Source organism: Doryrhamphus excisus, linkage group LG12 (assembly GCF_037039965.1).
Source record: "Doryrhamphus excisus strain RoL-2023G ecotype Guam linkage group LG12, RoL_Dexc_Guam_v1.1, whole genome shotgun sequence".
Classification (NCBI taxonomy): Eukaryota; Metazoa; Chordata; class Actinopteri; order Syngnathiformes; family Syngnathidae; genus Doryrhamphus; species Doryrhamphus excisus.
The window spans coordinates 1,454,533-1,477,279 of NC_136368.1; the positions used below are offsets into that span (position 1 = coordinate 1,454,533).

Below are 22,747 nucleotides of genomic sequence, written 5' to 3' on the forward strand. Positions count from 1 at the left end.
AGAATATGGGTAACAAGTATTACGTGATGACTTTAAACGCACCGCACTGCAACTCCCTTTGTGAACGTTCATTCATCTTTTTCAAAATTCATATGATAAGACGTTTATTTACTCCCATTTACTCCGCCTGTTTAATTTAGAAGGTATTTATATAGTTTTTATTTTATCACACATTATATTTACATTGGGTCCATATAAAATATTGATGTATATTTCTGCTGTGACTGAAGCATTCAGATGATATTCAATTCATAAAGCCAAATATTCTGTGCCCAAGAACCAAAAAATCAGAAACAGCATGAAAACAATAATTTGGTGGACAAGATGCTAGGTTTATTTCTATTTTTACAACAATAAGAAAAAAAAACACAGGATAAAAATGAAAAAGCGTGCAAAAGATATACAAAGAAGATCAATAAATACGGTTCATGGGACTTGGATAAGGTTTCAGGCAGAGATGTCCAAGTTGTCCTCTCCTCGGGGATAACCTTCGACCTCCATGGACATCAGGAACTCTGCAAGGAGAAACAGCGCCCCCTTCGTCTTAGCGTGTCATTACATCAAATAGTGTTTATCCTGTTGTACCGTACCTTCCGTGTAGTCGATGTCTGGCCTCGTGGAGATGACAGCCCAGGCCACGCCCACCAAGAGTGCCACCACCAGGTTGACCACGATCCACGGCCTCAAGATCTGCTCCTCGGAACCAGGAGGCCTACAAGAGATGAGATGCGACTCAAATCGAGCGTTTGGAGATAGAAAGCATTTCAGAATAAAACGTCCTCACCACAGCGTCTCATTGGCCGAGGGATACAGGTTGATTCGATCGCTGGTCATTTGTTGACTGAGGGACAGGATCAGTGCGATGAAATACACTGACAACACACACAAGATCATCTTTGTGCTCAAAAACCACATACGGGAACTGAAAGAGAAATGTGCAGTTTGTAGACGACCACGATGTATCCCCATAGACACCCCACGGCTTTGTTTCCGTACATTCCAATACACAAGCAGACAAAAGTGTTGCTCAAGAATAAGTTGCAATTATTAACAAGTGAAACTATATAGAACTACTGCAGTATGTCAAATACTATGTAGGATACATAGCAGGATGACTACAGTACTTTTACTGTAGAATTCATAGGGTTGAAACACAGTTTCCCTACACTGAGCAACAAAAAAAGTGCAAAAAAAAGGAAAAGCTTCAGCCCCCCTAAAATATGCCTTGATATTTTTTATAGAATTTTTAACAATTATATATTTATAGATATATTTATAGATTTTATAGATTTTTTTTACACAAAAAAATCAGTTTTATTGATTTTTTTCCAAAAAAATCTATAATATGACAAAAGCAGGCCCCCTAAAATGTTAGCAAGCCCTCCTAAATAATTTGATATATTTTTATAGATTTTTTATTTTTATTTATTTTAAATTTTTTATTGATTTTATTTTTTTTACAAAAAAATCTGACAAATTTCATATAATATGGCAAAAGCAGGCCCCCCTAAAATGTTCATAAGACCTCCTAAATATTTTGATATTTTTTTATTGATTTTTTATTTTTTATTGATTTTTTTTTACAAAAAAATCTCTCAAAAATTTCATATAATATGGCAAAAGCAGACCCCCTAAAATGTTTGTAAGCCCTCCTAAATAATCTGATATTTTTTTACTGATTTTTTAAAACTGATTTTTTAAATTTTTTTATTTACTTTTTTTTTTTACAAAAAAAATCTCTGACAAATTTCATATAATAGGGCAAAATCAGGCTAATAAGCAAGCTAATAAGCAGGCTAATACTAGTAATAATCATAAGAAGAATAATGATGATAGTAGTAATAATAGACTAATAATTTTCAGTGTAGATTGTGTACTTGTGTACATTTAACGGTGGCCTAAAACTATTGAGTATCTCTACTAAATCTGTACAAAAGTGGGAAAGTTATATCCCGCTTCTTCTTCCTTATTTGGTTTTGGGGATTTTTTGGAATGTCTACTACATTCATTCACATCCTGTGCATCTCCAGGGGGCTAAGCCCCCCCCGTCCTCAGAACCAAGTGACGCCCCTGCTAGAGAGACACCCACATTGCTGGTGCCGCTGGTGCCGTGGTGCGTTCACTTACAGAAGGAGGCCAGAGCTGCGGGATCCAACGTGATGAAGCCCCTCAGAGCCATGGAGGCCTTGGCCAGGTTGACTCTGCACGAGAAACCAAAAGTGAATTTGCATATTTCCCCACCAAGTGGAGGTCAGAAGCCACAAGATGAGCGCCATAAGGTGAAGCAGACGGCGCCCTGCCGCCCTACCATACACGACATGTAAACATTACATCATCTTTATGTAAGCGGACGCGGCAAACAGGAAGCGCACCTGTCAAAAGCGGACACGGTGCTGATGGCGAGGAGCAGGTAGAGCAGAGACTGCGAGGTGTAGGCCAGCGAGTGGTACTGCTGCAGCAGGTTGGCCAGCGTGGACATGTGCTCGCCCGCCAGCACGTACACCACCGTGATGTTCCACACCGCGTAGCCAGCCAGGAAGCCGTGGGAGAAGAGACCCAGCACCCTGACGGGAGGCAACGCATCTTCAGCTCGATCCCAGGTGAGTGATGGTTCGTGATCATAACTTATGGTCAACACCTGAAGCTGCTGTGGACCTTCATGGCGACGTCTCTGGTGGTCCACACCTGTCTGGGCTCCAGGTAGTCGTCTGTGTGGTCAGGATGTCGAAACTGTTCTACTCGCTCTGCCTGGAAACGCCCTGGAAACACACACACAATTTTTTTTATTTCAAATAGGGCAAAAGCAGGCCCCCTAAAATCTTCGTAAGCCCTCCTAAAAAAATTTATAATTTTTATAGATTTTTTTAATAGATTTTTTTTCATTGAAATCTCTGACAAATTTTATATAGTAGGGCTTTTGCTCTACTATATGAAATCTACCCCCTAAAATGTTCGTAAGCCCTCCTAATTAGTTAGATAATTTTTGTAGATTATTTTTTGCAAAAAAAATCTCTGACAAATTTCATATAGTAGGGCAAAAGCAGGCCCCCTAAAATGTCCGAAAGCCCTCCTAAATAATTTGATAACTTTTATAGATTTTTCTATTTTTTATAGATTTTTTAATTGATTTTTTTTATTTTTACAAAAAAGAAATTTTACAAAAAAAATCTCTGACAAATTTCATATAATATGGCAAAAGCAGCCCCCCTAAAATGTTCATAAGCCCTCCTAAATAATTTGATGATTTTTATAGATTTGGTTTTTTATAGATTTTTTTAAATTGATTTTTTTTTTACAAAAAAAATTTCGGACAAATTTCATATAGTAGGGCAAAAGCAGGCCCTCTAAAATGTTCGAAAACCCTCCTAAATAATTTTATAATTTTTATAATTTTTTTAAAGATTTTTTTTCATTGATTTTTTATTTTGACAAAAAAATCTGACAAATTTCATATCATAGGGCAAAAGCAGGCCCCCTAAAATGTTCGAAAGCCCTACTAAATAATTTGCTAATTTTCATAGATTTTTTTTCATAGATTTTTTTTCATTAATTTTTTATTTTTACAAAAAAAATCTCTGACAAATTTCATATCGTAGGGCAAAAGCAGGCCCCTAAAATGTTCAAAAGCCCTCTTAAATAATTTGATAACTTTTATAGATTTTTTTTCATAGATTTTTTTTCATAGATTTTTTATGTTTACAAAAAAAATCTCTGACAAATTTCATAAAATATGGCAAAAGCAGCCCCCCTAAAATGATCCATGATTTTGGGTTTCAACTTACTGTTCCTCTCCACGAAGCCCCTGCCGACAGGCTGGCTGTGTCCGTGGGGGGCGGAGAAGAGGGAATGCTGGGGGATGGGCGTGGGGGCGTCCGTGACAATGTCATCATCCTCCGCCCCGAGGTCGTTGCCGTGATGCTCCGTGGACTTCACCTTCCTGCACGACAGCATAGCGGCGTCTACTAGGCGGTCCCAAACAAAGCAAGGAACACGTGGTCACCACCTCTTCCTTTTGGTCCTCCTGGTCACGGGGACGCTCGCTTCCTCCTCGTCCGCCACGGCATCCGTCGTGTTGCCGTTGGGCGTGTCCGCATGCTCGCCTTCCTGATCTAAGGACAAGAGGACCAAGAAGTGAAGACCTTTGGAACTGACGCTACAAGGACAAAAGTATTGGGACAAAAGTCCACTTGTTGCTTCATGGAGGCGTCCCAATACTTGTTTTCATATGACAACTAACAGTTTGACAGAGAAAAAGCTGACCAATCGTGGAGGCCTTCTTCTTTTTCTTCTTCTTCTGTGGTGCCGCATCCAGGAGGTCAGGGGTCAACGCGTCGCTGCTCTTGCGGGCCACGTCCTGCGTCTCCACGTCCACGTCCACGGCCACTGCAGGGACAGAAACACGACGCCGACGTGTCGCTGTTGACAGGGCGTGACATCGTAAAGGCAAAGAGGAAGTCCCGCCCCTCCTAGCTCCTCTCACCTTCTACACTCTCCCCCCCGCCGTTGACCTCCTTCTTGGGCCTCTTCTTCTTGCCCTTGGCGGTTGGCATGGCGGCGTCTCTGCGGCGCACCCAAACAGTCGTCAGAAGGTGCGCAGCTCGCGCTTATTGAGGTCGGTCACGTCGGAGAAGATTGGATTAGCTTGAAGAGCAGCTGCTGCTTTTCTGCTGGGCTTTGACTCCATCATTGGGTCACAGCCCGTGGAGGAAAGCCCACAAGTTAACACCCACCAGTCGCTTCATTAGGTACACCTGCCCGTCAGGCACTGTCAGCGTGAGAGAGTTAGCTGTTGACTGCTAACTCAAGATAAGATAATAAGATAAGAGGACAGTTCAGGTTCACAGCAACAAAAGTACAAGAGCAGATCAGAAGTCAAATCAGAAGTTTGATACACTACATACATGTTGACCAAGTCACGGGTTTACTGTATTGGACGGTTATTGCACGGGTTATTGCATGATTTATTGCACAGGTTATTGCATGGTCTATTGCATGGTTTATTGCATGGTTTATTGCATGGGTTATTGCACGGGTTATTGCATGATTTATTGCACAGGTTATTGCATGGTCTATTGCATGGTCTATTGCATGGTTTATTGCACGGGTTATTGCATGATTTATTGCACAGGTTATTGCATGGTCTATTGCATGGTTTATTGCACGGGTTATTGCATGGTTTATTGCATGGTTTATTGCATGATTTATTGCACGGGTTATTGCATGGTTTATTGCATGGGTTATTGCATGGTTTATTGCATGATTTATTGCACGGGTTATTGCATGGTTTATTGCATGGGTTATTGCATGGTTTATTGCATGATTTATTGCACGGGTTATTGCATGGTTTATTGCATGGGTTATTGCACGGGTTATTGCATGATTTATTGCACAGGTTATTGCATGGTCTATTGCATGGTTTATTGCATGGTTTATTGCATGGGTTATTGCATGGTTTAGTGCACAGGTTATTGCATGGTTTATTGTACGGGTTATTGCATGGCCTACTGCACAGGTTATTGCATGGTTTATTGCACGGGGTCATTGCATGGTTTATTGCATGGTTTATTGCACGGGTCATTGCATGGTTTATTGCACGTGGTCATTGCATGGTTTATTGCATGGTTTATTGCACGGTCTATTGCATGGGTTATTGGATGGTTTATTGCACGGGTTATTGCATGATTTATTGCATGGGTTATTGCAGGGTTTATTGCACTGTTTATTGCATGGTTTATTGCATGGGTTATTGCACAGGTTATTGCATGGTTTATTGTACGGGTTATTGCATGGCCTACTGCACGGGTTATTGCATAGTTTATTGCATGGTTTATTGCACTTTAGTAATAATAATTTAATAATTTTAGTATCTTAAAGTTGAAATATTAAAGAATAGTTTCTTTTAAGTTGGAATATTCTGAAAAACAAAGAACAAAGTCCCTTATTACCCCATTTTGAGGTATTCATTATACCTCAAAATGGGGTAATAAGGGACAATTTTCAGGATTTTTTTTTAACGATTTGTTCCAGAATATGAAAAAAAACAAGACAAAGCAGCTTCCTTATTACCCCTCTGTCCCTTACAACCCCGTTTTACGGTAGTGCTGGAATTTTTGGAAAATGAGGTTATACTAAGTTGCTTTAAAAGAGTCCAAATTTGATGGGAATAATATTATTACGAATTATGAGAAGGACATTTGCAAGAAGGTTGAAATAGTTGGAAAAAGTCATTTTGTAAGATCAAATCTTCTCCAGGGGATCTTGCAACGCAGCATAGTCGTGGGAATCTACGCAATTGAAGCAAGGGGGAGAATCCAGCATGGAAGGTTGGCTGCAAAGCCGTACTCACCAGTGCGACCTCCGAGTAGAAACAAGCGACGGTCCTCTGCTCGTCTGAGCTCTACGTTCAAAGAAAAACCCAGCCTTCTTCCTCCGACAGGTCTGGTCTGAAGTCTGCAACGAGGTCAGGGGGACAGTGGAGGAGGACGCCAGGCGGGCTCGTGTGCAGACAAGTGGATTTGTGATGATGTCACGAGCTGCGGCTAAGTAGCCACGGATGCTAATGTAATCCTTCAGCCTGGCCGCAGGAAGCTGCTGTGTCTTCTTCGCCGACCTTTGCTTGGCTTTCAAATCACTTTTGGCGCCTTCACCTTTGAAGAGTAGAAGTTCTAAAATGGTTTTTAACATTATTAGAGCCTTCTTGACATGACATAACACCCCTACAGTAACTTTTACACACCCAATATAGTAGATAATATAAAAAATAAGACGTATAAGACATTAATAAGACTCATATTTGTGTGTGTGTTGCTATAAATGAGTTCCTGTGCTGACAGGAAGTAACATCAGGGGTTCTGAGTTGTTGAGTTTTTGATGGGGAATGTAATTGAATGTAATTGAATGTAATTGTATGCGTTCATTCATTCATTTTCTACCACTTTTTTTACCACTTGAACCTACCCCAGCTGGCAAGAGGCGGGGTACACTCTGGACTGGTGGCCAGCCAATCACAGGGCACATATAGACAAACAACCATTCACACTCACATTCATACCTATGGACAATTTGGAGTCGCTAACTAACCTAGCATATTTTTGGAATGTGGGAGGAAACCGGAGTACCTGGAGAAAACCCACGCATGAGAACATGATGGCCAAAGGTGGAATCGAACTCAAGTCTCCTAGCTGCGAGGTCTGTGCACTAACCACTCGCCTTGTGTAAAAAATGCATACAATTAGCTTGAATATTCATTTTTTTCACTATTATGCGGCGTTCAACCAAGCAAGAGCCAAATCTATGAATAGATATGAAGTGGCGAGGGATGGCAGTATCTACAGGCTGTAAAATATAATTTCCAACTCCAAAGAATTGCAGAGAAATATGCGAGGAAATGCAAGGAAAGCCCAAAGATGATCAGGAGTGAAGATGTTTCCATCTTGTTTGCTCCGAACATGGAGGTTGCAGTAATGAAGACGGTGGCACTTCCTTCACCTGGTGGGGAAGTTGGTGAATTGCACTTTAGCACGGTCAGCTTTTAGCCCTTCTGCATAGAACAATGTCACAAAAGAGTTTTTTGTTCCATGTGTGTAGGTTCTTCTTTCGTTGTTTTGAAGTTGTGTTAGCAACACGGGGCTAACCGCGGCCATGCAAAGGCTAATCCTGTTAGCGCTGAAGGAGGCTAAGTGGCGGCTTACCAAAGAGGGAGAGCGAGGCAGTGAAGAGAAGAAGAAGACAGAAAAGCTCATTAGTGCTGATCTTTAATTAATTTGCCCACATATGCCGCCCCCCGCCTCCCATGGGGCCATGGGGGGCCCCATGGGGGGCGGGGGTGGGGACAAGATACTCCTCAACTTTTAGTGGTTGCATGTCACGGTTTAGGATATTGTACTGGAAGTGATGGTTTTGCCTGCTAGTCTTCGGGTCTTCGGGTCCAGCTGACGGGGATCCACTGAGGTTCCTCCTGGGCCTGCTGGATGACGGAGCACAGCTTCAGACACGTGTCCATCAGCTCGTCGTTGACCAGCGTGTGGTCGAATAAATGTTTGTACTTGGCCTCCATCAGCCTGGAGACCTCCTCCATCTCCACAAAGTCCTCCTTCTGTGGTGCGCACACACACACACACACACACACACACACACGCACACACACACGCACACACACACCATCTCATGGCAGCCAGTCCAGAAAAGCCAAGATAAGAACGTCTTACAGTGAAAAATCTGCTGGTCTTGAAGCTGGAGATGATGCGAGCGTTCCTCCTCGTTTGTCTCAGCCTGTCCATGCTGGGCGGCTTCACGAAGATCACGTAGGGCTTCAGCTTCCTGCTCCTCAGAGGCGGAATGTTCTAGAGAACACCAGAAACCAGACCAGGGCTGAGTCAAAGACCAAAATCAAATCTACACCAAGGCCAAGTGAAGCTCAAGACCAAGGTACTAAGTGAAGACTATGCCAAGTCAAGCTCAAGGCAAGAACAGGTCCAGACCAAGTTAAACCCAAGAGCAAGACCAGGACAGGTCTAGACCAAGTCCAACCCAAGAGCAAGACCAGGACAGGTCTAGACCAAGTCAAACCCAAGAGCAAGACCAGGACAGTTCTAGACCAAGTCCAACCCAAGAGCAAGGCCAGGACAGGTCTAGACCAAGTCCAACCCAAGAGCAAGGCCAGGACAGGTCTAGACCAAGTCAAACCCGACAGCAAGACCAGGACAAGTCGAGACTTGGACTTGGACTTGGAAATGAAGACTATGCCTAAGTCAAGCTCAAGACCAGGACAGGTCTAGACCAAGTTGAATCCAAGAGCAAGACCAGGACAGGTCTAGACCAAGTTGAACCCAAGAGCAAGACCATGACAAGGGACAAGTCCAGACTTGGACTTGGACTTGGAAATGATCCTGAAGATCATGGCCAAGGTCATAATTAGAGTGTCAAGTCCATGTCGAGATCAAGACTAGGCCTGGTCCAGGCCAAGTCCAGACCAAAACAAGGACAGGCTGTGCCCAAGACCAAGACCAAGACCAAGACCAAGACCAAGACCAAGACCAAGACCAAGACCAAGACCAAGACGATTCCAGTCAGGAGCTTAACATCATCGAGTCTGATCCAGCATAAAAACACTCACATGCGGTTCAACATCAATGATGCACACACGTCCTCGTTTGATGACATCATCAATGGCGTCCACGCTGGTCCCGTACATGTGACCCTTATATTCGCCGTACTCCACAAACCTGCACACACACACAAACACACACACACAAACACACACGTTGAGTGACATGCCATGGAGCGTAAACGGCGTGAAAGACGGCGTGAAAGACGGCGTGAAAGACGGCGTGAAGGACGGCGACCTGTGGTTGCACGCCATGTGGTCAAAGAGTTCCTTGGTGACGAAGTGGTACTCCCTTCCTGTCTGCTCCCACGCTCTGATTGGACGGCTGGTGTCTGGCGGCCAATCAAAGCACACGCTCAGTGAATCAATCACATCATCGTCAGTCATCCTAGACGGGGGGGGGGTTCACGTACGGGGTAGCGGCCCCTGGAAGGTGGAGGGGTTTAATTTGACGAGTCTCCGCCTCAGTTCGGTGACGCCCACTCCTGACGCACCTGTGGGTTAGAAACCTTTGACCTTTGACCTTTGTCCGTGCAACCATCAGTCATGTGAACCTTGAGGAATCTCGGGGGAACATTTCCTCACCCACGAGGACGACAAGACGTTGGTTCTCCTGCGGGGGGCGCCGGTATAACACCACTTCCTCGTAGGGCGTGGCCAAAGCCACGATGTTGATGGAGCAGGAAGCGCAGGACTGACGTCTCTTCTTGGAGTGCGTCTTCCTCCAAAGACAAAAGCTACGTCGGAAACCAGCTGAGCAACAGAAAGTGTGGAATGATTGACAAGTCGAGTGGAATGATTGACAAGTCGAGTGGAATGATTGACAAGTTGAGTGGGGGCTTTAGCGTGACATCCGTTGTTAGCTTGCTCGTATTAACTCATTTTCTCGTGCTGATATGCACAGAAAAGGTAAAGAAATAAATTATATCTTAAATGTGAGTATAAAGGTGACTATAGGGCTGTTATTTCATGTCCGGAGGGCTCTAATGATGTTAAAAAACATATTTAGCAGGTTTTCTATGCTCTAACAAAAAAATATATATATAATAAATATAAAAAATATATGTTTAAATAAATAAATAAAACAAAAAAAAATTAAAATAAAAAATAAAAAATAAAAAATAAAAAATAAAAAATAAAAAATAAAAAATAAAAAATAAAAAATAAAAAATAAAAAATAAAAAATAAAAAATAAAAAATAAAAAATAAAAAATTTAAAATTTAAAATTTAAAATTTAAAATTTAAAATTTAAAATTTAAAATTTAAAATTTAAAATTTAAAATTTAAAATTAAAAATTAAAAATTAAAAATTAAAAATTAAAAATTAAAAATTAAAAATTAAAAATTAAAAATTAAAAATTAAAAATTAAAAATTAAAAATTAAAAATTAAAAATAAAAAAAAAAAAAATAAAAAAAAAAAAATAAAAAATAAATAAAAAATAAAAAATAAAAAATAAAAAATAAAAAATAAAAAATAAAAAATAAAAAATAAAAAATAAAAAATAAAAAATAAAAAAAAAAAATAAAAAATAAAAAATAAAAAATAAAAAATAAAAAATAAAAAATAAAAAATAAAAAATAAAAAAATAAAATAAAAAATAAAAAATAAAAAATAAAAAATAAAAAATAAAAAATAAAAAATTAAAAATTAAAAATTAAAAATTAAAAATTAAAAATTAAAAATTAAAAATTAAAAAAAATTTAAAATTTAAAATTTAAAATTTAAAATTTAAAATTTAAAATTTAAAATTTAAAATTTAAAATTTAAAATTTAAAATTTAAAATTTAAAATTTAAAATTTAATCACTTATGATAGTCGGTTCTGGAGCTAATAAACCAGCGTGGCAAAAACGTCCGGGAAAAGGAGAAGGGAAGAGTCTTACCCAGGTAAATCCCTTCCGGAATATCCAATTCCGCCTCATCTGGTGGAGGGAAATTTGACAACACACTAGATGACGTTAGACCACCGTCTTTGTCATAACGACATAATGACACCATCTTTGTACATGAAAGCTAATTGGAGCACCAACATTAGCATCATAACGCTATCATAATGTTCTTATTGTGTTCTATAGTCGGGTTGTTCAGGTGTGTCAACAAACAAGACTTACCTACCAAAATGTGTTTCTTCCTGATCTGACGTACGCACAACAAACATAAACATTGTTTTTCAGTACAGGTCCAAGTTCTATCCAAGTTCTACCAATGTAGTGGAACCCGTTCATGTCGACTGGCATCCACGCTGCTGTGCCCCCCTACAGTTTTTTATACAAAAAACATTTTTTGCAACTATAATAAATTATACGGGCTGCACGGTGGTCGAGTGGTTAGCGCGCAGGCCTCACAGCTAGGAAACCCGAGTTCAATCCCACCCTCGGCCATCTCTGTGTGGAGTTTGCATGTTCTCCCCGTGCATGCGTGGGTTTTCTCCGGGTACTCCGGTTTCCTCCCACATTCCAAAAACAAGAATACGGAGGACTCGGGTTTGGCGAGTGAAGCGGGTCCGACTTAAACGGGTTCCAGTCTTGTGTGAAAGTACTGAATGTGTTGGTGTCACCTGCGGCGTATTTGTCCTGGACTTCATCCTCTGAAAGACAAGACAATCTTATGGATCCCATAAAAGATGCTTTACAGGTTGGCAACAGGCGGCGCTGTGGCATCGAACCGTGAGATACAATACTTCTTCCAACAGGAAATAGTACTCACCGTTATCAGCTGTCACGACTTCTTCATCATCATCATCATCACGCACGGCATGAGAACCAGGAAAAGGAAGTTCATGAAGTGGAGTACTTAGTGGGAATATATTGGGGGGGGGGGGGGGGTAATAACGGGGGCCACACCTTGTCTGGAACACGTATGGGCTCGGAGGGATCCACTCATCCACTGTTCCTTCTGTTTGCTGCTGACACCATGGAGACAATAGCACATACATTTCACAATAAGAGTCCATTTCACAATAAGAGTCAATTCCACAGTTAGAGTCCATTCCACAATAAGAGTCCATTCCACAATAAGAGTCCATTCCACAGTAAGAGTCGATTCCACAGTAAGAGTCGATTCCACAATAAGAGTCCATTCCACAGTAAGAGTCGATTCCACAGTAAGAGTCGATTCCACAATAAGAGTCGATTCCACAGTAAGAGTCGATTCCACAATAAGAGTCCATTCCACAATAAGAGTCCATTTCACAATAAGAGTCCATTCCACAGTAAGAGTCCATTCCACAATAAGAGTCCATTCCACAATAAGAGTCCATTGCACAATAAGAGTCAATTTCCACAATAAGAGTCCATTCCACAGTAAGAGTCCATTCCAAAATAAGAGTCCACTCCACAATAAGAGTCAATTCCACAATAAGAGTCCATTCCACAATAAGAGTCCATTCCACAATAAGAGTCCATTTCCACAATAAGAGTCCATTCCACAGTAATAGTCCATTCCACAATAAGAGTCCATTCCACAATAAGAGTCCATTCCACAATAGGAGTCCATTCCACAGTAAGAGTCCATTCCACAATAAGACTCCATAAGAGTCCATTCCACAGTAAGAGTCCATTCCACAATAAGAGTCCATTCCACAGTAAGAGTCCATTCCACAGTAAGAGTCCATTCCACAGTAAGAGTCCATTCCAAAATAAAAGTCCATTCCACAGTAAGAGTCCATTCCAAAATAAGAGTCCATTCCACAGTAAGAGTCCATTCCAAAATAAGAGTCCATTCCACAGTAAGAGTCCATTCCAAAATAAAACTCCATTCCACAGTAAGAGTCCATTCCACAATAAGAGTCCATTCCACAATAAGACTCTATTCCACAGTTAGAGTCCATTCCACAGTAAGAGTCCATTCCACAGTAAGAGTCCATTCCAAAATAAAAGTCCATTCCACAGTAAGAGTCCATTCCAAAATAAGAGTCCATTCCACAGTAAGAGTCCATTCCAAAATAAGAGTCCATTCCACAGTAAGAGTCCATTCCAAAATAAAACTCCATTCCACAGTAAGAGTCCATTCCACAATAAGAGTCCATTCCACAATAAGACTCTATTCCACAGTTAGAGTCCATTCCAAAATAAGAGTCCATTCCACAGTAAGAGTCCATTCCAAAATAAGAGTCCATTCCACAGTAAGAGTCCATTCCACAATAAGAGTCCATTCCACAATAAGACTCTATTCCACAGTTAGAGTCCATTCCAAAATAAGAGTCCATTCCACAGTAAGAGTCCATTCCACAATAAGAGTCCATTCAATTACCTCTTCAACATGGCGGCGGAGGGAATCAAACCGGCGCATGAGGCGGAGCTCGGCAGCCTCCTGGCCTGCCACCACCGCCCATCTGACTGGTCCACCACCTCCAGCAGGTCCCCCTTACTGAAGGCCACCCCTGCGTCGGGGCAGGGAATGGAGGAGTCCTGCAGGGGGCAGTAGTCCACCATGGCCCTCATGAAGACCTCACACAGGAAGAGGAAGAGAGTCGGCAACAGGCAGCAGAAGCGAGATGTTTCTCGGCACGTCTGGTGAAGGCTGCTCACAGGCCTGGTGCCGCTGCTCAGCTGGGACGCGTTTGGAACCACCTTGCATAGGACGGTGCCCTGAGACTTCATCTGCAGCAGGAGGAACACGAGGAGCATGGGGACACAAGTATGAGGAACATGAGGAGCATGGGGACAGAAGTATGAGGAACATGAGGGGCATGGGGACACAAGTATGAGGAACATGAGGAGCATGGGGACAGAAGCATGAGGAACATGAGGAGCATGGGGACAGAAGTATGAGGAACACGAGCGTGGGGACACAAGTATGAGGAACATGAGGAAACATGAAGAAGATGAACGTCATCAGACACATGAGGGGAATAAAGGAACATGCGTGAGGACGTGGAGGCCCATGAGAACCATGAGGAACACGAGAACCACTAGAAGGCACCTACCAGTATGTGGATGACTTCTTCTGGTTGCAACCCACTCAGAGGTTTCCCGTTGACTTCAAGCAGAAGATCTCCGGGATGGAGGAGCCCTGACACACACACACACGACATATTTACATCTCAGCCGTGTGTGTGGAGATGTGTTCCACACACACACCACTGCGGTCCGCCAGTCCTCCACGAATAACCCTGGCGATGAAGATCTCTCCTGTCCCCTCATCCTTCCTGATGGTGGCACCCTGACACACACACACATTAGCATGGCGGCAAACATCAACAAGTCCTAAAAGTGAAAAACAGCACCGACCAGAGGTTGCTTGTTCTTCACCAGACAAACGATCCTCATGGCCTCCTCATCCTCAGGCAGACCTTCAGGCAGAGGAGGGAGGCTGGGCTCAAAGTCGGCCTGAGCGACGGCGTCATGACAAGACAGGAGGGCCTGGAAAGGAGAGCCGAGACTGTCGTCAGGAGGGGAGATGTTAGGACCCGCCAGGAGGACCACCGAGGGGACGGACCTTCATGTGTGGACAGCAGAGGAGACCATGAAGTTCTGAGGCCTCAGCAGACGTAGAATGGAGCATATGCAGAACACCCTGGACCTACAGAAAGGTTATGCTGTAACATTGGAATGGTGGAAACTGCAGTACGCTAAAACAAACAGCAGGTGGCACTGTTGCAGCACAAAGCGAGCTCATTATTCAATTGCATTGTTAAAATCATTATGAAGTAGCAACACCATTTATTTTCTACAGAGATAGTTAAATAAGCCCAAAGAGGACTGGTTATTTTGGTTATTTTGTGTAAAATAAAACAACCACCAAGCAATTGAACAACGTTGTCTTGTAATGAGAGCATTTTATGTACACTTTATACACTTTATGTATTTGTAATGGCGGCCAGTGTTTTACATAGATTGCTGTTACTTCTTTCTTCCACCAGATGCCGCCAATGCTACTTTTCACAGATGTCCCAATCTGTTTCGGTACAATTTGAAAGAAAGTCCACAATGAACAAAAACGAAACAAAACAACGAGTAGACGTTAACCTCGTACGCGAGTCCAGAGGCGTGAGGCAGAAAGGGGTGTGGCGAGAGTTTCCGGAACTCCAACAGGCGCTCATAAGTCTGGAAGTAGCAAAGATAAAGTGACGTCATACTAGTAATACCAATTGAGTGGTGCCATAAAGTGTGTCTCCCCCTACTGGTTGGAGATGGTACCTGCAGCAGGGCGTGTAGCCAAGGAGCGCTCAGGAGTTCATGAAGAAGGTCAGCGCCACTGACGTTCCTGCTGACGGCGTCGCTAACGTCTTCCGCCACACTGGCTAGCGCCTCGCTCACGCCTTCACACACACACATAAACAGCTTATGACAACCATTGTGTGTCTTTGTAACACTACAGTCTTAGCTTCAACACCTAGCTAAACTAGGACTGTGTGTTGCCTACCATCCTCCACGGTGTGTGTCATGATGGTTGCCCAGTTACACAATCAGCTCACACGTTCAACACGCAACAGCCGCAGAGACACTTTTCTACCCGAAGGGGGCACCACTGAGTAGTCGGAGACAAAACACAGTTCTAAATGTGAGCTTTAGCCTCTTAGCTTAGTCCGGGTCCTGATTGTTAAAACCTCCACCAAGACCCGACTGTGCTGATTCGGATCAGAACCAGATTGTTCACACCTGGGTTAAATTCAGTTGTTAACGTTTGTACATTGCTCGGTTCAAACGTTCAATGAAACGCACCAGATTGTCCGGAGTTGTTGTTGTTGTTGTCGAAATAAGCAAGATGCTAGCTCTGAGCAGCCATGACAGACATTTTCTTTTCAAAGTTTGGACTCACCCGTGTTTTGTTTTGCGTCCTGTTTAAAGTGAGAGTGACTCTACCATCCGAACATCCTTTCACCTCCTCATCCTTCATTCCTCCTTCTTTTACCAGCATCTTTTTGACCTTAAGTAGCTCCACAAAGCTTCTTAGCCGGGCTGGTTTTAGACACACACACACGCACACACACACACACACACACACACGGTAGAAATAGAGGTGTCAGCCACCAGCTCACCAAGTAACGTCTTAAAAAGATTTCTTACACTTTTCAAAGCGAGCTGTAAAATCTATGAAAGGCTGTTTCCGCCACTGGGAAAATATCCCAACGATAAGTCATTATTATGTAAATGAAAAGTACAAATGATGAGATAAAATCTTAATTATGAGATTAAAAAAAAGTAAAGTATGACATAAAAGGGTGAACTTATAGGGTCAAAAGTCAAAATTATGACATAAGAAAGTCATAGATAACTACAAGATAAATTGACATAAAAAGTCATAATTACGAGATAAAAAGTCAAAATTATGACACAAGAAAGTCATAGTTATGATTGGAATCAAAACTACAAGATAAAATGACATAAAAAGTCATAATCATGAGATAAAAAGTCGAATTTATGAGGTTAGAATGTTGAAATTATGAGCTAAAAAAAACGTAAAAAGTCACAATTATGATAAAACATCAAAATTATGGGAGTAAAACTCATAAAGATGAGCTAAAAAGTCAGAATTATGAGAAAATGAAATTGTGAAAATTCTGAGATAAAATGTTTAAAATTCTCAGATAAAATTCCAAATTAAAATAATAAAATTTGTTATATTATGTAGAAAATTTAAGACAAAAAGTCAGATTATGAGAAAAATGATGTAAATTTACAGGGAAAAAAATGGTACGTTTACAAGAATAAAGTTGTAATTTTATGAGAAAAAAAGTTGCAAATTCATGAGCAAGATTAAAAGAATTAAGTCACAATATTACGACAATAAAGTCCTAAATTAGAGAGAATAAATAGGTAAAAATGGAGGGAAAGTAGAGCATACTGATTGGATGATTGGCTTGTCCTGCACAACTGTGTACCGGAAGCAGTGCAGCCAATTAAGATACTCAAATGGAAGTTGAAAATGTAGGTCAGTGCTTGTGACGGTGTTAGAGAGGGACCTGAAACACAAAGGAAGCCAAGGCAGTGATTTAAAAACCGGTGTAGGGCCCGGTCTTCTAGTCTAGACCAGGACTAAAACCATGCTGCTCACTTTTGCAGTAAAAGATGAAATATTATTTTGAGAAAGACCAAAAAACAGGGCGAGTCATTAGAAAAGCCTACATCAGCACCCCCGTGTGGCCGGAGTCAGAATAAATGCTTTTTAATATGCGGAATGACACTCAGTTTAGATGAGATGGCGTTTCCCTTTCTCTCTCTCACACACACACCAACACAGCATGCACATAGAGGTATCCGCCACCAGAGGGCAATATTACCTTCTTAAAATTTGTGTTGTGGTATGCGTATAGGCCGACCGGGAATATACTTTTAGAGAAATAAACAGATTCATACACTGTATAAACCGTACTGGTATATATAAGCCATAAAATGACATATTACATGAACTCATCACGCAGTAACTTAACCCTCAAATGTTACACCTCAGAAATATATAAACATGTACCAATATGAGTTCAATATAAAAAAAACAGTGAGTTTTCCATAAAAAGTCATTTCATTGGAGGAGCATAGGAAGCGTTGCAATGCTGCCTCTGTCCACCAGAGAAAGCCAGAGGACTCATAGCTCAAAGCCCAGAGGGAAGCTGACGTCATTGCAGCATCCCACTGAATGCGTTGTTCAGATGTAATGCCTTTTTTTTTAATTGATTATCATATTAGGCCACGTTTGTGTATTTGCCAGGTGTACTTTTTGAATGTTAAGTTGCTGTGTGATGAATTTAGCGTTGTAGTAAGGATTATACCACAAGTCAGACTGTTATGTTGCTGTACTGGTATACTATATTATGACCTCTTGCTATTTCCGGTGGGTTGACAAGCTTGTTGTGAGTGCGGCGACAGCTCCTGATTGGTTCATTCATCCAAGTGTAATTTCATCATGTTTGTAGGGTACTGTATAATTATAATAACTTCTCATGCAACCCAAAAGAGTGCGGATCCCAAGATCCCGGAAGATTCTGAGTCAGCTTCCCAGCATCCAACCGGAGCTCGAGGACGAACTCCAAAAACGTTTTATTTATTTATGTGTTTTTATGGCTGCACGGTAAGATCACCGGGGAAATAAGAGGGAGTGCCGACAATAAAGGCGGATGTACACATGCGCTATATAATAAAATGTGCATACAGGCAAGGGGGTCATTGAACTTAATAACCTGATGCGCTAAAGCCGGCCAAGTGAACGGCACCAGTAAAATAAAAATCATTTTATTACAAAACAGACTGAATGGGACTACTTTCATTATCACCGCAATGCAACAAAATGGAGCCTGAAATAGAGAAATATGAGCAAACAGTAAATATAGCATATATTTGATGATATATTTGATGTTAGCAGTGGCACTAAACCCAAACATTTGGACTCAGTGAGTGTTTAAGCACAATGACGTGCTGTCGTTGTTTTGCATTGTAAAGGTGTATCTAATCAAGTGTCCAACTGGAGTGTTCCGCTCTGAACCAACAGGGGGCACTGTGGCTCCAGATGGGAGCCTTTCAACAAGTCTTGCACCCTAAATGAATATTCTTTTTTAGCTTTCGCCTCCTTTGCGCCTCCAAGTTTAATCAAAATGACATAAAAATGTCAAAAATGCACACGTGAGGAAGATGTCGTAACTCTGGACGTGTCATTATGTGGATTAATGTTGCAAAAAATGACAAAAACATATACATTTGCTTAGTTTGACTTAAATAAAAGTAGGAAAAAATATTTCAATTAATAATATATAATATAAGAATTAAATAAATAAAGGAATGACTAAATATATATAAATATGAAAAACTTATAAACAAGTGTAGAAATTAAAAAAAGTAAAAGTTATTAATGAATTGAATAAATAATGAAAATGACTTCAGTAAAAAAAATAAAAAGACATAAATAAAAATGTAAAAAATAATCAACATAAAATGACAAATAAGTGTAAAAATAATCAAAATTTATTAAAATACAGTGTAAATAATAATCAAAAAATAAATACAAAAAATGACAATAAAAATGTAAAAAATCATACAAATAAAATGACAAATAAGTGTAAAAATAATAAATATAAATGAAACTGACATCAATAAAAGTGTAAATAATAAAATAAAAATTAAAGTGGCTTCAATAAAAATGTCCAAAAATAAAAAATGAATAAAACGGACATAAAAATTTACAAATTAAAAAAAAATTTCAATTAATAATATATAAATTAAATGAATAAAGGAATGACTAAATATATATAAATATGGAAAACGTATACAAAAGTGTACAAATAAAAATGGCTTCAGTAAAGAAAATAAATAAAAAAAAATAAATAAAAGAAAAGACAACTTCAATAAAAATGTAAAAAAATCAAAATAAAATGACAAATAAGTGTAAAATTTATTAAAATAACATCAAATAGAATAAAAAAAATAAATACCAAACAATGACAATGAAAATGTAAAAAATCATACAAATAAAATGACAAACTAGTGTAAAAATAATAAATATAAATGAAACTGACATCAATAAAAGTGTAAATAATATTAAAATAAAAATTAAAGTGACTTCAATAAAAATGTCCAAATAAATAAAACGGGCATAAAAATGTAAAGTGGAAAAATGGATGGTGGCTGAGAACCCCTCCATTAGAAGGCACATGGTCGCTACTTAGTCACTTGACTTCCATTTTGGACAACGGCTACACTGCCATTCGCTGCCATTCACTGCCATTCGCTGCCATTCACTGCCATTCACTGCCAGCCTTTCAAACACACAATCATCTTACCATTGACCTCCATTGGGAGTCACACAGGCTGACTGACGTGCGCTCCGACACACACACACACAAACACACACACACACACACTTCTTGGCGCCGCTATGTTTAATCCTTTTACAGCCTCACACACACAGACACACACACATGATCAATGATAATGGAATCTTCAGTATCCTGCCTGGTAACAAGAGTCAGCGTGTGTCATCATGACGAGCATGCTAATGGCTCACTTACATGCACGCTCATGTTGGGACACGTATGTGGTGTGCTAATGGTGTACTTCCATGCGTGTACATACCAGGGTGTGTCGTGTTGTCAGGGCGCCGACCCATCTGCCACATTGTCGTGTGTTTGCCGAGACAAACCCCATAATCAATAAGCTAGCATTTGATGTGCTGGGGCTGTCTCTTTAATAGACTTTCGCTTAAACGCACGGCGTGGTGCCGCGGCGCTCTTTGTCTTCTTCTTACTTGTCTTATTCATATTCATATTCATATTCATATATATGAGAGTATAAAGTTACTCTGCTACAAGTGTTGATCTTTATCACACGCAGACATTTAAGGATTGTGCTGCAGATGTCAAGCGATGCACTTATCGCCATGGCGACAATGTCAAGAGCCTCTAGTTTGCTCTGTGAAGCTTTCCTTCCAGCCTGGAGGACCGGTCCCAAACGCCCACGCTGTAAAAGGAAGTCGCGTCAAGCGTGTGTGGTCGCCATACGCCTGCTAGCAAAGTTAGCATTTTACACCACCAACACTGCTTGACTTCTTTTTACACCTGTGTGACTTCAAACATTGCTTGGATTTTTCATAAGGGCCACAGTTTGACCCTGGAACAGATGACTTTTGTTTTTACGTTTGATCATTATAGAGCGCTTTGCTTCTTTTTACACTTGTATGACACTTAGGAATGTTGAAACGGGACCGTAAAAATATTTAAAAAATAAAATAAATGACAACTTAAATAAAAATGTAAAAAATATTCAAGATAAAATGACAAATAAGTGTCAAAAATCATCAAAATGTATTAAAATAACGTCAATAGAAGTGTAAATAATAATCAAAAAATAAATACAAAAAATGACAATAAAAATGTAAAAAATCATACAAATAAAATGACAAAATAAGAGTAGAAATAATAAATATAAATGAAACTGACATCAATAGAAGTGTAAATAATAAAATAAAATTAAAGTGACTTCAATAAAAATGTCAAAAAATAAAAAATGAATAAAACGGACATAAAAATGGAAAAATTGAAAAATATATTTCTATTAATAATATATAAATGAAATAAATAAAGGAATGACTAAATATATATACATATGAAAAACATGCACAAAAGTGTGCAAATAAAAATGACTCAAGTAAAAGTTAGAAAAATATATTAATGACTTGAATAAATAAATAATAAAAATGACTTCAGTAAAGAAAAAATAAATAAATAAAAGACATAAAGCGTTTATGCTGGCCACAGTTTGACACTGGAACAGACTGGTAATATTTGATCCAGTTTTGTAGCTGCTAAAAATGTACAATGTGACGTAAAGCGTCGTCTGTTCCCCTGCTACTGCTTTGGTGGACACATTTTGACACTGGAACAGATTATATACAGTGCTTGACTTCTTTTTACACCTGTATGACTGGTGTGGATGTTAAAATCTAACATTTCCTGTGCGGTTTGTTGACTCTGGAACAGATTATTTCTATTTCCATGAAACGTTTCCAGATGTGAGGATATCGGAGTTGTAGAACAACGGTTCTGCTCATAGAATCTTCTAGTAGGAGAAGATAGAGAGAGGGGGGAGAGAGAGAGAGAGCGGGCGAGCGAGAAAGAGAGAGAGGCCAGGAGCAGGAAATGGACACCAGTGGCGTCCTGGAATAGAAAAAGAAAATCAATTTATTCCGAGAGGCCTGCAGGGTCTGGAGGCAGCGGTCCTCTGCCAGGAGACACCGATGGTCCATCACAGTGGCTGTGAGGACCCCCGGACCCCCTTCTCACCTGTACATGCTAACGGTTTAGCCGCCGTGAGGTCAAAGAGTACAGGCCGAGTACACACACACACACACACACACACCTGATCACCTGGTTTCTGGTTCTCGTCGGCTGCGGAGCCCATCAATAACCCCGCTGAGAAGGGAGGGGGGCGAGGAACGGCGAGCAGGAAGAAAGTGTACCAAAAAAGGAGAGAGAGGAAGGAAAAAGGATGCGTAGAGAAGACAAAGAGCAAAGTGTTCAACTTCAAAAGTTACAACATCAAACTCTCAAAGACCTTCAATGTGTTTTATGTCCTCACCAAGCAGAACTTCTGACTTCCTCCTGCAGGAAGTAACCTTCAAAGATGGCCGCGGGACGCTCATAAAGTACACTGGCGTCTACATTCAACCGGAGACAATAGCAGAGACGTCCTTTTCTCTTGGCTCTGTGGCGGGCCGTACATTTTCGATGCCGCAGCGGGGGTGCTGGAGCCTATCCCAGAGGCGGGGTAGACACTGGACTGGTGGGCAGCCAATCACAGGGCACGTATCGACAAACGACCGTTCCATTGCAAGCTGATGAAAAGTTGAGTCGTGACGATGAAGAAGAAGAAGAAGAGGACTGGATGGAGGACCTAGTGACACACTTGAGGAAGAGGAAGTGGGTCAGCGGAGAAGGTGTCTCCAACAGAGATTTATGTTCCTTCTTCCAGGGAAGAAGCCAGAGTGGAGTGTGGGGGGGTCGGGGTGGGTGGGGGGGTGATGTAGCTATCCAAACTAAATCAGACTGTCAGGCTGGTGCTGAATAGGACCCGGGGCGACGCGGGGAGGCGGAGCCGGGCCATGGAGGGAGAAGTGGGCCATGCAGGAGATGGAGGAGTGATGGAGGAAGCTTCCAGGCTGCTGGAATTCATGGAGCAGAAAAGTGGCCGTGCAGGCGAGGAGGAGGAGAAGG

General features: G+C 40.8%; 2 protein-coding genes across 3 annotated transcripts; both read right to left on the reverse strand.

Moving 5' to 3' along the window:
* Positions 1–5: 5 nt before the first annotated feature.
* LOC131135464 (transmembrane protein 237A) lies at positions 6–7,757 on the reverse strand. Its single transcript, XM_078795361.1, has 11 exons — positions 6,347–7,757; positions 4,481–4,560; positions 4,261–4,383; positions 4,004–4,109; positions 3,783–3,937; positions 2,639–2,759; positions 2,373–2,564; positions 2,128–2,201; positions 785–872; positions 591–712; positions 6–515 (listed from the first exon to the last, which is right to left on the reverse strand). The coding sequence occupies exons 2-11, from the start codon at positions 4,548–4,550 to the stop codon at positions 448–450; spliced, it is 1,119 nt and encodes a 372-aa protein (XP_078651487.1). The 5' UTR covers positions 4,551–4,560; positions 6,347–7,757; the 3' UTR covers positions 6–447.
* A 29-nt stretch (positions 7,758–7,786) lies between these two features.
* LOC131135461 (MAGUK p55 subfamily member 4-like) lies at positions 7,787–15,957 on the reverse strand. Of its 2 annotated transcripts, none has more exons than XM_078795355.1 (21): positions 15,871–15,957; positions 15,475–15,579; positions 15,249–15,370; positions 15,078–15,155; positions 14,548–14,631; positions 14,340–14,471; positions 14,190–14,271; positions 14,036–14,121; positions 13,638–13,709; positions 13,360–13,556; positions 11,952–12,010; positions 11,815–11,835; positions 11,666–11,695; positions 11,220–11,244; positions 10,992–11,056; positions 9,692–9,859; positions 9,520–9,600; positions 9,345–9,438; positions 9,116–9,224; positions 8,208–8,342; positions 7,787–8,095 (listed from the first exon to the last, which is right to left on the reverse strand). In XM_078795355.1, the coding sequence occupies exons 2-21, from the start codon at positions 15,494–15,496 to the stop codon at positions 7,907–7,909; spliced, it is 1,851 nt and encodes a 616-aa protein (XP_078651481.1). In that variant the 5' UTR covers positions 15,497–15,579; positions 15,871–15,957; the 3' UTR covers positions 7,787–7,906. The 2 variants fall into 2 exon arrangements, with proteins under 2 accessions (XP_078651481.1, XP_078651480.1); XM_078795354.1 differs by having other exon boundaries at positions 11,952–12,013.
* Positions 15,958–22,747: the final 6,790 nt, after the last annotated feature.

What these genes read in the sequence shown, in the direction of transcription:
- LOC131135464 (XM_078795361.1), bottom strand. Translation starts at nt 4,550, where the DNA reads ATGCCAACCGCCAAGGGCAAGAAGAAGAGGCCCAAGAAGGAGGTCAAC. An exon ending in CGGGGGGGAGAGTGTAGAAG is followed by an intron (nt 4,384 to 4,480) that starts GTGAGAGGAGCT and finishes CTGTCCCTGCAG; the next exon opens with TGGCCGTGGACGTGGACGTG. An exon ending in AAGGTCCACAGCAGCTTCAG is followed by an intron (nt 2,565 to 2,638) that starts GTGTTGACCATA and finishes GCCTCCCGTCAG; the next exon opens with GGTGCTGGGTCTCTTCTCCC.
- LOC131135461 (XM_078795354.1), bottom strand. Translation starts at nt 15,496, where the DNA reads ATGACACACACCGTGGAGGATG. An exon ending in AAGAAGTCATCCACATACTG is followed by an intron (nt 13,710 to 14,035) that starts GTAGGTGCCTTC and finishes CTCCTGCTGCAG; the next exon opens with ATGAAGTCTCAGGGCACCGT. An exon ending in TCATTGATGTTGAACCGCAT is followed by an intron (nt 8,343 to 9,115) that starts GTGAGTGTTTTT and finishes GGTGTTCTCTAG; the next exon opens with AACATTCCGCCTCTGAGGAG.